The sequence below is a fragment of the Geotrypetes seraphini genome, chromosome 7 (genome assembly GCF_902459505.1).
Source record: "Geotrypetes seraphini chromosome 7, aGeoSer1.1, whole genome shotgun sequence".
In the NCBI taxonomy this organism is placed as follows: Eukaryota; Metazoa; Chordata; class Amphibia; order Gymnophiona; family Dermophiidae; genus Geotrypetes; species Geotrypetes seraphini.
The window spans coordinates 169,519,588-169,536,046 of NC_047090.1; the positions used below are offsets into that span (position 1 = coordinate 169,519,588).

At 43.0% G+C, this 16,459-nt stretch overlaps 1 protein-coding gene across 5 annotated transcripts in view; it reads right to left on the minus strand.

The window, feature by feature from the left end:
• PAPOLA (poly(A) polymerase alpha) overlaps positions 1 to 16,459 on the minus strand; it is a 365,046-nt gene that overhangs the window by 242,468 nt on the left and 106,119 nt on the right. For all 5 annotated transcript variants that reach the window (XM_033951973.1, XM_033951971.1, XM_033951970.1 and 2 more), the window contains one exon: positions 16,236 to 16,347. In XM_033951973.1, coding sequence (XP_033807864.1) covers positions 16,236 to 16,347 — 112 coding nt within the window. The remainder of the gene's footprint in view (positions 1 to 16,235; positions 16,348 to 16,459) is intronic.

Consider the following 16,459-nt stretch of genomic DNA (forward strand, 5'->3'; position numbering starts at 1 on the left):
TGAATGACAGGAATAGTTGAGTGGAAGTTCTATGAGGCTTGGTCTTATCCAGATAGTAAGCCAAAGCTCATTTACAATCCAATGTGTGGAGTGCAGCTTCACTAGGATGGGAATGTGGTCTTGAGAAGAAGACAGGCAGAACTATAGACTAGTTGGAATGAGTGCGAAGGACAACTATCATGAAAGAATGTTGAATATGGGGGATCTGAGACAAGTGCTTGAAGTTCAGACTCGGCATGCAGAAGTGATGCAGATTAAGAAAACTACTTTCCAGGTGAGGTATTTGAGTGATAAAGTTGCTATTAGTTCAAATGGAGGCTTTATCAAGGTAGAGTACAACATTGAGGTCCCAAGCAACTGGAGGAGGTTTGATTGGAGATTTTGAATAAAACAGACTTTTCATGAATCTCGCACTACTAACAAAATAGGCTCTGTGATATGGATTACAGCAACCAGAACTTCCCCCGATGAAGGTCTTTTGACTGAAACGCTCACTTAGAAATGGAGCATCGGGCAGTTATAATCTAACAAACCAATGTTGGATCAGCAATGTGCTGTTAAAGATAAGTGTTGCTGATATTCATTGAAGATGTTTTAGGATACACAAGTAATTAAGAGAATAAACTGATGATATACTAGTTTCTTCAACAGATAAGACACTATGAAATTTTATGAAATTAGTTATCATGCAATTATTTTTAATGAAATACTAAATTAAATAAAGACAATATTAAGTCAATTAAGGGATGGGAAGGAGGTTTTTAGTATAGATGATTATCCACACCTGAACAGAATACGGATTTGGGATAACATATGTTATGGGAGGTCCTATGCACTGAAATCGGTTTACATTGTATGATATACCACCCTCCTAGATTATGTATTGGGGTTTTTTTTTAATTAACTTAAAGATTTATGTATAAATGATATATAGTTGTAGAAGAAATGAGATTTAAAAGTACATTTGTGACTAATTCCAAACAATATAAGGCAAATTTAATTTGTTTCCTCTAGCCCTATTTACTAAGTACTCTTCAAGTTTGGGTAAGAATTTTGTGTAAAAGATCCATTTTTGTTTTGGAATATATACTAGGTACGTCACTGGATTTAATGACCTATTCTAACCACCAAATTTCCCTATCCTGCCCCACCCGGCTACGTTATCATGCCACCAGGCTGGAAAGAATTTCTGAGGAGAACACTGAGTAGGGTTCTACGCACATCCAAACTCTGGAAAATTCTGTCCTGTTTTGCTGAGCCCGGAGGATAAAAGGCAGATAGAAACCACCTTCGGTAGAAAGGAAGGTACTGTCTGCAGAAAAACACCAGACTCCATAAACTGGAGAAAAGGTTCTTTACAGGAAAGTGCTTGTAACTGAGATCCGCCTCGCTAAGACTATGGCAACCAAAAACACAGTCTTAACTGCAAGATCCTAGAGGGACGCATCTGGCAGACACTCATATGGAGCCCAAGATAGGTCCTTCAGAAAAACATTAAGGTCCCAATAAAGGAACAGCCTACGCAGTGAGCGAAAACAGCACTACATCTGGATGAGACGCCAGCAACTGCATGCCTCTCCAAGCCCCAAAACACTAGCTACTTGTATCTTGAGAGATGAAACTGCTAGGCTCTTTTCTAGTCTAAACTTGCAGGAATGCTAAAATCACCAGGATGGGAGCTCTCTCAGGCTCAACCTACTCCTTGGCACACCATAATTGGAAAGCCTTCCAGGTCTTAGCAAAAGCAGTAAACCGTCACAGGCTTCTTTGCTCCAAGAAGAGTCGTTAACGACAACCTCCCAAGTAACCCTTACGAGTTAGAGCTGTGTGCTCAAGAGCCATGCTGTAAGACCAAAGCAGTCTGGATTCTCCATAGGAACTGGGTCCTAGCTTAGGAGACTGGGATGAACAGGCAGCCTAAAAGGTTTGCCTCTTTGGAGGCGTACCAGATCGTCATACCAACATCGATGGGGCTGGTGTGGAGCTCCCAGGATCACCAGCCTCTGGTGACACACTTTTCTATGAATGATCCAGCCCACCATGACAGAAACAGATCAGAAGCTCAGTGAGCCAGGGCTGAAAGAGGATGTCCAACCCTGCGCTTCCTGGTTCAGCTTTTCAACTGCAGAAGTGATCTGCCTTCACATTCTTGGCTTTGGCCATAAGATCCATGTCCGTTCTTCTCAGTGCTGCAAAATGAGGGCGAACGGTCTCCAGGATGGAGACCACCCCCTGCATACAGACTCTGCCTGCTGAAAAAACTGGCCTGGTTTTAATCTACTCCTACCATTTGAGCAGCTGGGAGGGCTTGTAAGTAAACTTCCGCCCACTGGAACAACATCTAAGCATCAGGGACTGCTTCTTGTGCCTCCTTGTTTATTTATATAAGCTACCGCTGTGGCATTGTTCAAAAACATCCTCACTGCCTTTCCTGTCAAGAAAGATTGCAACTCCTTCAGTGCCAAACAAATGGCTCTCAGTTCCAGATGATTTATGGACCACTTGCTTTCCAATAGGGTCCACTTTCCTTGGATCAGGCAACCCCAGCAGTGGGCCCCTCAGACTGGCATCGGTCATGAGGATCACCCATAAGCTGATTCTGAGAGGCATGTCCCTCGATAAGGCATCCCTCTTGAGACACCAACTTAAGCAGCATTTTGCCCCGAAGACCAGGGGATCTGCATCTGTAGAGTGATGTTACGGAGACCACCTAGAAAGAAGAGTCCTGGAGTGACCACATATAAGCTAACGCCCAAGGAAAAACTTCCAGGGAGGCCGCCATTGAGCCCAGCACTTGAAGCTAATGCCAGGCCATGGGGCTCGGTAAGGCCAGGATCTCTAAGAACTGCTTCCTGAGCTTGTGTTTGCATGGCTCGGGAAGACACAGTCCTGTGTTGTGTCAAAGTGGATTTCCAGATATTCCAAGCACTGAGTTGGCTGAAGGTGACTTTTTCAGAAGCTGACTATCCATCCAAGTCTCTGGAGATTCACCACCTGCTGCACATGCACACCTTCCTGTTGTGATGGGGCTCTGATAGACAATCATCCAGGGAAGGCTACATCGGATACCCATTCTGAGTAGGTGAAATGCTACAACCACCACCACCTTGATAAAAATGCGTGGAGCCATGACCAAACCAAAAGAAAGCTCCACAAACTGGTGTTGCTGAAGGATGTGGAATCTTTGATATTTCCTGTGATCTGAAAAGATGGGAATGTGAAGATATGCCTCCATTAAATCCACAGAGACTAGGAATTCACCTGCAGATACCATAACATAAAACTTACTTCTATACTGCAAATAATGCTAAGCAGACAATCTCCATACGAGAGCAAGGGAATTTTAGTGTCTCATTTAACGACTTCAAATCCATAATGGGCTTCCAATCTTCTGTGACTTTCTTGGGCATTATGAAGTATATGGCATATCTGCCGAAGCACGATTCTTCTTCAGAAACTGGTTCTATGGCATGAATGGCCAAGAGTCACTGCACTGTCACTTGGACCCTGGCCTCTTTCTGGCCGTCCAGCTGGGGATTCTAAGAACAGATCTGGAAGGGGTTGATAACACTATCTTGTGCTCCTCCCAAATAATTTCCAGAATCCAATAGTCTGACAAAATCTGTTCCCATTCTCTCCAGAAAGCCAACAGCTGCTGGTTAATGTGAGGAAGGGCAGCCTCGCTGTGGCATCACTGTGGCTTTTTGGTGGCTGAGCCACCACGGGATCCAGAGGGCTTTTGGCCCCTGTAAATGCCAAATTTCTGGACTCCTGGAATAGCCTCTGAGAAGAGTAACCAGAGAAAAACTGGCAGGATCTCCTACAGGTATGAAAACCATCTCTGCCGCCCCTGGCGGAACAACGGCCCCTGCTTGTCTGGGAGGGATTTTGGATGGCAATTCACCACACTGGCCATAAGGTTATCTAAACCTTTGCCAAAAAGCATCTGCCCCTTGAAGGGTAATTATTTATTTATTTTAAAAATTTATATACCGTTTAAACCTAAATGGTTTACATAGCGTTACATACATAATTCAATAAAACAAATAAAATCAAACATTAGCATATAATCATCAGAAAATCACATTAAGTGCCCATCAAAAGGACAACTGCAAAGATCAGTTCCTAGAAAAATGTAACAACAAATAACTGCATTTTTAATTGTTTTCTGAAATTACCCTTGTCATAACATTTTCTTAACTGACGACAAGTGAGTTCCACAATTTGACCCCCGCACAGCAAAAGGCCATTTTACTGGTCTCAGCATATTTTGGATTAGCATTTGTTTTTAACAACACTGAGGTCTCAGAACGCAGAGACCTAGATGGTAAATAATTTGACATCTTACTTCAGGTATGGTTCCATACAAGAATTGATGGCAAATCATTATTGCTTTATATTGAGATCTGAAAATAACAGGCAGCTAGTACAATTGTTGGAGATAGGGCAAAATGTGATTGTATTTAGACACGCCTGTTATCAATCTTGCTGCAGCATTCTGCACAACTTGCAATGCCCTGCATCTTGTCTTAGCTATTCCAAGACACAGGACATTACAATAGTCAAGTCTAGATAATACCATTGCCTGAACTATTGTGCGGAAATCGAAAGGAGACAACATAGGCTTTACGCTGCTGAGAGGGGCCTTGAAAGATTAGTCACCTGCCCACTGTCTGATCCAGAGCATTTGGCAGGCAGAAACTGAGTAAGCTGAAATCTTACTCACGACTCTGATGTCAAAAAGAGCATCAGCCACATAATTCACTCCCTCTTTAATCATGTGTGGACAGGAATCCCCCAGCTCCGAAGGACTAGTCCGCAATCTTGTATAACAGGTCCGTGCCACAAGGAAGGCAGCTGCTATAACTTTGATACACATAATCAGCGCCTCAAACTGTCTTAAGGATCACATCCATCTTATAGTCCTATGTATCCTTCATAATCAATCTCCTTCATTAGGAAAGGAGGTGCATTTATTTAGTCACTTGTGCTACTGCAAAATCCACTTTTGGCTGTAAAAACAGCTGTTGGAAGTCCGGAGCTATAGGATAGTGCCTAGACATAGCTTTGGTCACCTTCTGAAGTCAGCAGTGATGGAATTTGATCAGTGAGAATATGTGAAATAGATTTCCCTTTTGTTGCTGCTTTATGATAAGTGTGGAAGTGCAACGAGTTGATTGGGAACTCTATGCAGTCACAGCTCCTGATGATGCCTGTATTTCTAGCTAACAGTGGAGGAAACCTGCAATAGGCTGGACTTTGAAAGTTTAATTTGATCAGCCGTGGATGAAATTTGCAACGGAAGGAAAATAGTGGACTGATAAGTAATTCAATATGATCTGAATTAAAATGACATTCAACAGTTCAAGTAACTTTTTAGCTGTGAACTGTGATTTATAATGATTTGTATGTGATTTTTCTATTAATATTTTTCTATTAATTCATATTTATTTATATGGCTTCTTTGATTAAGTGATTGACTTTTTTGAAGCTATTGTATTTGAAAGTGATTTTGCAATTAATGTATATTCATTGCGGATATTTGAAAGCACAAATGGCTAGATATGTTCCAAAGAATAAATTGAGAAATCCTGCTTAAGAGGATTTGGAATGATAATGAGAAAGACTGGAAGAGGGGGGAGTTATTCATGCTAAGAGAAATGTATATTTAGGAAGAGAAAGTGTCTCTCCAAGGTAGGATAGCTGCTCATGCTAGGGTGCACTGAGCAAAGGACCAGTTTAGAATATCCTCTTGTAAATCAGAATTTGAAGAATTTATTCTCAGAAACTTCCTCACATTAACATATAACATGATCCTGGACGATCTTAACCTGCACCTAGAAGATAAATCTTCCAATCAAACAGAAAATCTCCTTACATTCCTCCAAACCCTTTCCTACAGAATCCTGGACCCACAAACTACACACGAAAAGGACCACCAATTCGACATAGCTGCCTTCATGTCCCAAACATCCACCACACAGGAAATACATACCACAAATGGAACTTGGTCTCGCACCCTCTGGTCAGACCACTATAGGTACACCTTCAAAATCAATTGGACACAGGGCAAAACCAAACAAAATTACCAAAGCTTAACATACGAAACACACAAAAAGATCGACCCACTTAAATTCTGGAACAAAGTAGACACCATGATCCAAGATGGCAACTCCAAGGATTTCCTAATCCACTGGCGCACTCTAAGCACAGACATCCTTGAAGACATGACACAACCACAAATAAAAACCAGAATCTGCAGATGCTCAGGCAAATGGTTTGACAACGAATTACTACAACTCAAATGACAATGCAAAACATAGTAACATAGTAGATAACGGCAGATAAAGACCCGAATGGTCCATCCTGTCTGCCCAACCTGTTTCAATTTTAAAATTTTTCTTCTTAGCTATTTCTGGGCAAGAATCCAAAGCTCTACCTGGTACTGTGCTTGGGTTCCAACTGCCGAAATCTCCATTAAAACCTACTCCAGCCCATCTATACCCTCCCAGCCACTGAAGCCCTCCCCAGCCCATCCTCAACCAAAAGGCCATATACAGACACAGACCGTGCAAGTCTGCCCAGTACTGGCCTTAATTCAATATTTACTATTATTTTCTGATTCTAGATCCTCTGTGTTCATCCCACCCTTCTTTGAATTGAGTCACTGTTTTCCTCTCCACCACCTCTCTCAGGAGCGCATTCCAGGCATCCACCACCCTCTCCGTAAAGTAAAATTTCCTAACATTGCTCTTGAATCTACCACTCCTCAACCTCAAATTATGTCCTCTGGTTTTACCATTTTCCTTTCTCTGGAAAAGATTTTGTTCTACGTTAATGCCCTTCAAGTATATGAACGTCTGAATCATATCTCCCCTGTCCCTCTTTTCCTCTAGGGTATACATATTCAAAGCTTCCAGTCTCTCTTCATACGTCTTCTGGCGCAAGCCTCCTATCAGTTTCGTCGCCCTCCTCTGGACCGCTTCAAGTCTTCTTACGTCCTTTGCAAGATACGGTCTCCAAAACTGAGTCTTGAAAGAGAATGGGGAAAAGACAACCAAGAACACACAAAACAACATGGAGAATACTGAACATACAATACAAACAAAAGCTAAAAGAAAAAAGAAAATCATACTACACCAGTCAAATAGGCATAGAAATCCAAGACACCAAAAAACTTTTCAAACTACTAAAGGAACTCAGACACCAAACCCTACCTAGAAGTGCTGCCCGATTCATGATTCAAATCGGTTCACCGATTCACTTCAGGTGAATCTATTCGAATCGATTTAACACAACAAAAAAATCAGCTTCCCGATTCGGCTGACCCTCCCCCCTTAAAGCAGGAGCGGCAGCGCTGCTTTTGCTGGCCGGCTGCTGCCACACCTGCTTTAGAGGGCGAGGGGGGTGGGTCAGTCGGGAGGTGCTGCTATCTGGCTTCCGTCCCGGCGTCCATTTCCCTCCCCTGGCGTTCGGCTTCCCACCCCAGGCCTCCCCGCACCATTTACTGTTGAGGAACAGCCTGCAGATATGATTGCGATGCTAGCAATCATATCTGCAAACCACTGCTTCGGGAGCTGTTTCTTCCGCAATTCTGCCTCTTGACGTCAGAGGAGGGATGAGACCGCGGCAAAGGAAACAGCTCCAAAGCAGTGCGAAGATCACAAGCGTCACAATCTTATCTGCAGGCTTTTTCTCAATGGTAAACAGTGCAGGGAGGCCAGGGGGGAAGCCGGCCATCAGTGGGAGACCAGGGGGAACACGCAGGCCTTCCGTGGGGGGGGGTGAGCAGTCCTTCGGGGTGGGGGGTGGGACAGGCCTTCAGGGGGAACAGCCAGCCAGGTCTTCCGAGGTGGGATGCAGGCCTTCAAGGGGAGGACAAGCCTTCAAGGGGGGAGACAAGCCTTCAAGGGGGGGGACAGACCTTCAAGGGAGGGGGACAGGCCTTCAGGGGAGGGGGGCCCTGGTGTAGAAGTACACGGAGGGAGGGAGGGAGGAAGAAATAATGGGTCTAAAAATAGAGGAGAGGGAGAGAGATGACACAAGGGATGGTGTGGAGGGGGAATAGATACTGGATAGGAGGGTAGTTGGGAAGAGAAAGGAAGAGATGGTGGACCCTGGGGTGGTGGGGAAGGAGAAAGAGATGCTGGATGAAAGGGTAGTTGAGAAAAGGTGAATCTGTGGATGGAGACGAAAAAAAGGAAAGACGCCAGATCTCCGGGGGAGGGAAGGGAAACAGAAGGGGAGGACATAGATGGCAGATGGATGGTTAGCACGGAGAAAGAAGAAAGTAGGAGACCCTGGCAAGCAAGTTATCAGAAGACAATCAGAGCCTGGGACCAACAAGATTTGAATATTGACTAGACACAGCTAGTTCAAAGCTAAAAGGTAGAAAAAATAATTTTATTTTCTGTTTTGTGATTACAATATGTCAGATTTGAAAAGTGTATCCTACCAGAGCTGGTGTTAGACCGCAAATGTGAGCTAGGATTTAATAGAGAGAGGAAAAGTCCTTTTTGTTTTTTTTATTTTGTTTAGACCACAGCGCCAGTGTGGTTAGGAGAAGCCAAAGGGGGTGAGAAGCTATAAAATAAACCCACAAGGATGTTTGGGGAAAAAAAAAAAAAACCCCACCCAATTGGGCAGGAAAATCGAATCGAAAAACCAATTCAATAGGCTGAATCGAATCGAAATTTTTTCCCCTGAAATCGGCCAACACTACTACCTAGCTACCAATACCGCCCCTTCCCCCACAGCAAACAAACTGGCTGAATTCTTCAGAAACAAAATCTCAAAAGCCAGAAACACTTACCGGGACCCCAAGCCATCTCAACAAAATCTCACTACCACCCATAGAAAAAGAGGCCTAAGCAGCAGACAGAAACTGGTCAGACTTCCCAAACTTACAATGGCCTGACCTAGAAAGGCTCTACAACAAATACAATCATGCAGCCTGCAACCTCAACCACTGCCCCCCATACCTGTTAAAACCAGCCAGCACTAAATTCCACACCCATCTCATGCAGTGTTTCAGTTACATGCTAACAGAGGGCCAATTTCTACAAGACCTATCCGAAATCATCATAACCCCTATCCTGAAAGACCCAAGGGGAGCTATAGATCAGCCATCCAATTAGACCTATAGCCTCCATACCGCTTGCAAAACTTCTCACCGAATACTTAGAAACCACAACATACTCCACCCCTCACAATCAGGCTTCAGAGGCAACTACAGCACAGAAACACTACTAGTCTCCCTCTTAGACAAAGCCAAACAACACCTAAGTAAAGGCAAAAACTGCTACTAGTAGATCACAACATCCTACTACAAACACTGGAGGCAATAGGAATCACAGGCAGAGACTACAATTGGTTTGAAGGATTCCTCCGCTCAAGAAAATACAGAGTTAAAGCAAACAAGGAACAGTCGGAATCCTGGAACAACCCCTGTGGAGTCCCCCAAGGCTCCCCACTATCTCCAACACTTTTCAACCTTTACATAGCCACACATGGCACATGCTTAGATGAAATAGGCATAACTTCATACAGCTATGCAGATGACATCACCATCCTCCTGCCTTTCAACCAAACCAACCCCAACACAATGAACTATACACTGCACTAGAAACAGTGTCAAAATGGATGAAAGACCACAAATTAAAGTTGAATCAAGGCAAAACCAATTTCTTACTTCTAGAAAAAAACAAAACCCCAACCATAACAAATCTAGAAATAGACTCCATCACATACCCCATGAAACCCAACCTAAAACTGCTGGGAATAATGATAGACAAAGGCTGCACCATGCAACTTCAAATCAGCAAAACGATCCAGAAGGCATTCGCAACCATGCGCAACCTAAGGCAAATCCGAAAATACTTCAACAACGAACAATTCAAACTGTTGGTACAAGCGCTAATCCTAGGACTCCTGGACTACTGTAACATCCTATACCTGTCATGCCCAACCAACATGCTAAAACAATTACAAACAGTCCAAAATACAGCTCTTAGACTGATTTACTCATTGAAAAAATATGACCACATTACTACCGCCTTCCGAGATTCACACTAGCTCCCACTACAAGCACTTACAATACAAATTCTACTGAACCCTATTCAAAGCCCTAAATGGAAACGGACCAAGTTATCTGAACAACCGCCTAGACAGAAAAAACACATCCAGACCAAGGAGAACTCATGCACTTTACCCCCCCCCCCCCAATCAAAGGTATACAAAGCAAAAAAATATACAAGACTATTAGCCAGCAGAGCAGTGAAACTAGACCTCCACCGCTCAATCTACTGGCTATAACGCCCAACTACAAAACATTTAGGAAAGAACCTAAAACCTTTCTATTCAAGAAATTTGTCAAATGATCTAACTAAACCTGATCAACCCTCCACAGATCCCGATGCATACTACATCTATTAACCATGTATTCTCCCTGGAAATGCCCAGGCCAACTCTTGTTGTAAACCGCCTAGAACTGAAAGGTATTGGCAGGATAGAAGACACTAATGTAATGTAAATTCTTCCTGCTCTTTCCATTAAACATAAGAATTAGCTATGGAAAAACCAGCACAGATAACCAAGAAGTATAACAATTAGTAAAGACCCCAACCAGTCATACTTCACCCAAAAACAATAGGATATAGGAAACCCTTCATCCATGCACACAGCAAACACCTAACCACACCAAAAAGAAAATTGTCAGCATGACATTGTGCTATTCAGGGCCTAACCTGAAAAAGTTATCCTGAGGATTCAGGGCCTAACCTGAAAAAGTTAGTCAAAGGCCTCTGGGAGATACTTAGATGCAGCTCTGACACCCCTGGTGATGTCACTGTAGGTGGAAAGGATAGCTTCCTACCTGACTGGATTTGAGAACAGACAGGCTCGAAGAAGTGGGCCTTCAAAGGAATGCATATCTCCATGTCAATCAGTAGACATCAGATCAAACAAACTAAAATGACACAGGAAGGTGCTGGAAATGATAAATCAGCTATATAAACACATTCACACAGTCTCTTTCTTTGACTCTTTTGGATGGAGATACACCCATGGCAAACTCACACAGAAGCAGCTCTTTAACAACGTTCTGTTCTAAATACTGTACAATAATAAACCTATTTCTATATAAAATAACTTTTTCTGTACCACACCCACCTGTCTTCTTATTGTGCTACAATCCCATTGTCTCAGATGTGGACCCAGGACCAAAAATAAAAAAGGAACCACTTAGAACAAGACAAAAGGCAAAGATTGACAAATGGTGACGGAACCCACAAGGGAAAAAGCGATATTGGATCTGGTCCTCACAAATGGAGAGAGTATCTCTAATGTTCGAGTGGGTGCTCACCTGGGTAGTAGCGATCATCAAACGGTTTGGTTTGATATAACGGCTAAAGTGGAGAGCGGCCGCACGATACTTAAAGTCCTAGATTTCAAACGTACGGACTTTAATGCAATGGGAAAGTACCTGAAGAAAGAGCTGTTAGGATGGGAGGACATAAGAGAAGTGGAAAGACAGTGGTCTAAGCTGAAAGGAGCGATAAAAATGGCTACGGACCTTTATGTGAAGAAAATCAATAAAAACAAAAGAAAAAGGAAGCCGATATGGTTCTCCAACCTAGTGGCTGAGAAAATAAAGGCGAAAGAGTTGGCGTTCATGAAATATAAAAAAACCCAAGAAGAGGAGAGCAGAAAGGACTACAGGGTGAAACTGAAAGAAGCCAAGAGAGAGATACGTTTGGCGAAGGCACAGGCGGAAGAACAAATGGCTAAAAATGTAAAAAAGGGAGATAAAAATTTTTTCAGATATATTAGTGAAAGGAGGAAGATAAAAAATGGAATTGCTAGGCTAAAAGATGCTGGGAACAAATATGTGGAGAGTGATGAGGAGAAAGCAAATGTGCTAAACAAATACTTCTGTTCTGTGTTCACAGAAGAAAATCCTGGAGAAGGACCGAGATTGTCCGGCAAAGTTACACGAGAAAATGGAGTAGATTCTGCGCCGTTCACGGAGGAGGGTGTTTATGAGCAACTTGAAAAACTGAAGGTGGACAAAGCGATGGGACCAGACGGGATCCATCCCAGGATACTAAGGGAACTCAGAGAGGTTCTGGCGAGTCCTATTAAAGACTTGTTCAACAAATCTCTGGAGACGGGAGTGATTCCTGGGGATTGGAGGAGAGCGGATGTGGTCCCTATTCATAAAAGTGGTCACAGGGATGAAGCAGGAAACTACAGGCCGGTGAGCCTCACTTCAGTTGTTGGAAAAATAATGGAAGTGTTGCTGAAAGAAAGGATAGTGTATTTCCTTGAATCTAATGGGTTACAGGATCCGAGGCAACATGGCTTTACAAAAGGTAAATCGTGCCAAACGAACCTGATTGAATTTTTTGATTGGGTGACCAGAGAGCTGGATCGAGGACATATGCTAGATGTAATTTATTTGGATTTCAGCAAGGCCTTTGATACAGTTCCTCATAGGAGGCTGTTGAACAAACTTGAAGGGCTAAAGTTAGGACCCAAAGTGGTGAACTGGGTCAGAAACTGGCTGTCGGACAGACGCCAGAGGGTGGTGGTTAATGGAAGTCGCTCGAAGGAAGGAAAGGTGACTAGTGGAGTCCCTCAGGGTTCGGTGCTGGGGCCAATCCTGTTCAATATGTATGTAAGTGACATTGCTGAAGGGTTAGAAGGAAAAGTGTGCCTTTTTGCAGATGATACCAAGATTTGTAACAGAGTAGACACCGAAGAGGGAGTGGAAAATATGAAAAAGGATCTGCAAAAGTTAGAGGAATGGTCTAATGCCTGGCAACTAAAATTCAATGCAAAGAAATGCAGAGTAATGCATTTGGGGATTAATAATAGGAAGGAACCGTATATGCTGGGAGGAGAGAAGCTGATATGCACGGACGGGGAGAGGGACCTTGGGGTGATAGTGTCCGAAGATCTAAAGGCGAAAAAACAGTGTGACAAGGCAGTGGCTGCTGCCAGAAGGATTCTGGGCTGTATAAAGAGAGGCGTAGTCAGTAGAAGAAAGAAGGTGTTGATGCCCCTGTACAGGTCATTGGTGAGGCCCCACTTGGAGTATTGTGTTCAGTTTTGGAGACCGTATCTGGCGAAAGACGTAAGAAGACTTGAGGCGGTCCAGAGGAGGGCGACGAAAATGATAGGAGGCTTGCACCAGAAGACATATGAGGAGAGACTGGAAGCCCTGAATATGTATACCCTAGAGGAAAGGAGAGACAGGGGAGATATGATTCAGACGTTCAAATACTTAAAGGGTATTAACGTAGAACAAAATCTTTTCCAGATAAAGGAAAATGGTAAAACCAGAGGACATAATTTGAGGTTGAGGGGTGGTAGATTCAGGGGCAATGTTAGGAAATTCTACTTTACGGAGAGGGTGGTGGATGCCTGGAATGCGCTCCCGGGAGAGGTGGTGGAGAGTAAAACTGTGACTGAGTTCAAAGAAGCGTGGGATGAACACAGAAGATTTAGAATCAGAAAATAATATTAAAGATTGAACTAGGCCAGTTACTGGGCAGACTTGTACGGTCTGTGTCTGTGTATGGCCGTTTGGAGGAGGATGGGCAGGGGAGGGCTTCAATGGCTGGGAGGGTGTAGATGGGCTGGAGTAAGTCTTAACAGAGATTTCGGCAGTTGGAACCCAAGCACAGTACCGGGTAAAGCTTTGGATTCTCGCCCAGAAATAGCTAAGAAGAAAAAAAAAAAAAAAAAAAAAAAAAATTTTTAAATTGAATCAGGTTGGGCAGACTGGATGGACCATTCGGGTCTTTATCTGCCGTCATCTACTATGTTACTATGTTACTATGTTAGATTACAAAAAAACATCACTCCTCACTTAAAATTTCCAAAATAATGAATAATGACCAAAGCACCAAAACGCTTTGTTCAGCCTCTCTGGCGTCGCACCTTGGTCCTACTGAATCATTCTCCTTCCTGGTCATCCCCAGTTGACGACATCAGAACATTCATGAGATCATGTTCACCATCCCCCTTCCTCCAGTGTCTCAGATTAAACAAACCCCACAAAATGTTCTAGAATTCAGTCCAAGATTGCTAACAACTGCCTGTGGTCAAAGAAGCATGACAATTATTACCCACGTTCAACTGGATATAACCTAAGGGGAGAGTTTAGAGTGAATAATTGTTTAAGAAAATCCTTGTAATGAATTACTTTCTACACATGGGTCCAAGAGCTCCCCACTCAACCATCTCAGAAAGTGATGACATTTTTTTTCAGGGGATATCCAAAGTTCTACTTCGGTGTCAGCGGTGTTTAAGGCCCTTTTGGCATTTGCAAACCCTCAAAGATGTATCCTGGATACTAGGGAACTGGGGGTATAAGCTTCATATGGATCTCAGTCATTGGAATATTCTGCATGCCTTGTGGGAGGGTCACTCACTTGATAATGGGAGAGGTGTTTCGAGAGTGTTATGTTAGAGTAATCTATAGGGCCTATTATACCCAGGTTCGGTTGCATAAAATTGGGGTGTATTGACTCACCTCTATGTCTGAAATGTGGCCGGGATCCCAATACTTTTTGCTCATTCCTTTAGAGATTGTTGGACTGTACAAGTTTTTTGGCAGTCTATAGTCCATTACTTCCGGGGCTTATTTTTAAGGCCAGTTGCCGGTATTGTAGAACAATTAGTCTTTGACCTGCCTGTGGCTTTTCCTGGCCTTCCTAGGGAGGGTCCCCACTGGTGTCGTAAGGTGTGTCTCATTGCTCACAAATGCATTTTGCAATCCTGGACTGCTTCTGAGCCTCCCTCCTTTTGGACCTGGAGATCTTTGGTGCATCATTTGGTCGCATGGGAGGCCTGAGAGGCGGTTGGTCGCCCTCATCGTAGGTATAGTCTTCTGCTAGTTTGGGGAGTCTATCTGGCTTCCTTATCTCCTAGAGGTCGTACCCTCCTCTTGAACCCTCTTGCTTAGCTTTGTTCTGTGCAACTTGTTCACTCCCAGGATTGGTCACTGCAGACCTCTTTTCTGGTTTGTTTTTTTTGGGGGGAATCATTATTGCAGATACCAAGGGCCACCAGAACACGGCCCTTGGGAATGTTAAAGACCTGTTGGTCGTCTTTTGTATACTTCTTGGAAGTGGGGGAGGTTCTGTTAGGGGACTTGGATGGTAGGGTAGGGTTGGGGGGAGCGAGGGGAGGGGATCTCTACTCTTGCTCTACTGAAGCAAAATCAATGGGGAAACACAAAATTTTGTATTGTTGGATGTTGGTTCCTTGGTTTTGTTGTATTCTTTGTTCCGTGCTGTTGCATACACAATAAAAAATATTTGAACATAAAGTCCTTGTACAATACAATGGTTTTCATTAATTGCCTATTCCCTCTTTATTATCTCCTATATAAAATTTAGTATTTTCACCCCCACTTATAGTGGTCTAATGTTGAGATTAGATTTTGCTTTGCTAATTATATTTCCTGGTGTTGGCTTATGTAATATTTGTTTCAAATTATAAAGAAGAAAAAAACAACACCCCCCTTAAAAACTACATTTGTACACTGTAGAGCAGGGGTGTCAAAGTCCCTCCTCAAGGGCTGAAATCCAGTCGGGTTTTCAGGATTTCCCCAATGAATATGCATGAGATCTATTTACATGCACTGCTTTCATTGTATGCTAATAAGCTCTCATGCATATTCATTGGGAAAATCCTGAAAACCCAACTGGATTGCGGCCCTCGAGGAAGGACTTTGACACCCCTGCTGTAGAGCAAAAACCATATCTAACTCTGCCCAAGCTTTCCATCTGGCCCAGAGGCTCCATTGAGTATTTTTTGTGCTATAAATCTATTGCACACCATGCCTGCAAACACCAACTTGGTGAGAAGACGACATGTGATAAACACTCAATTCAGCAAGATAAAGTAGCATCTGAGAGGACTCAGTCAGCAATAGTGAGATGGGTTCTGCCACAGGTGAGAGTTTCCAGGTTGAAAGCTGAATGGTGCAGCACAAATCTCCCTGAGGGGTGAAGAGGTGGTGGAAAGGTTAAAAATAGGCTAAGTCTTGAGGTATCAGGCAGTAAAATTTCTACTGTTAAATGTAAAAAAACAAAAAAATCAATTCTGACCTATTTTTGACCCTGACTTTCAAGTGAATGTCTCATTTCTTTTACTAGCTACTCAAAAGCAGAACCACACTTTGTGTTATCTAATGTTAGAGAACAGCAGAAACCTATACATACCATTAAGACTTCGTATACATCGTATGTCTAAATTTTTTAGTAGACTGTCATCCCGTAGATCCAAATCTTCAGGAATAGTCTGTAGTGCTAGTCTTGCAAACAAAATGTCAATCTATAAAAATATAAATAAATATCTTTTACATAATTTAATCATATTAAGTTCAATAGTAAACCAGAATTTAGATCAAGCATCCTTATGAAATTTGAAAAATTTAATATTTCCA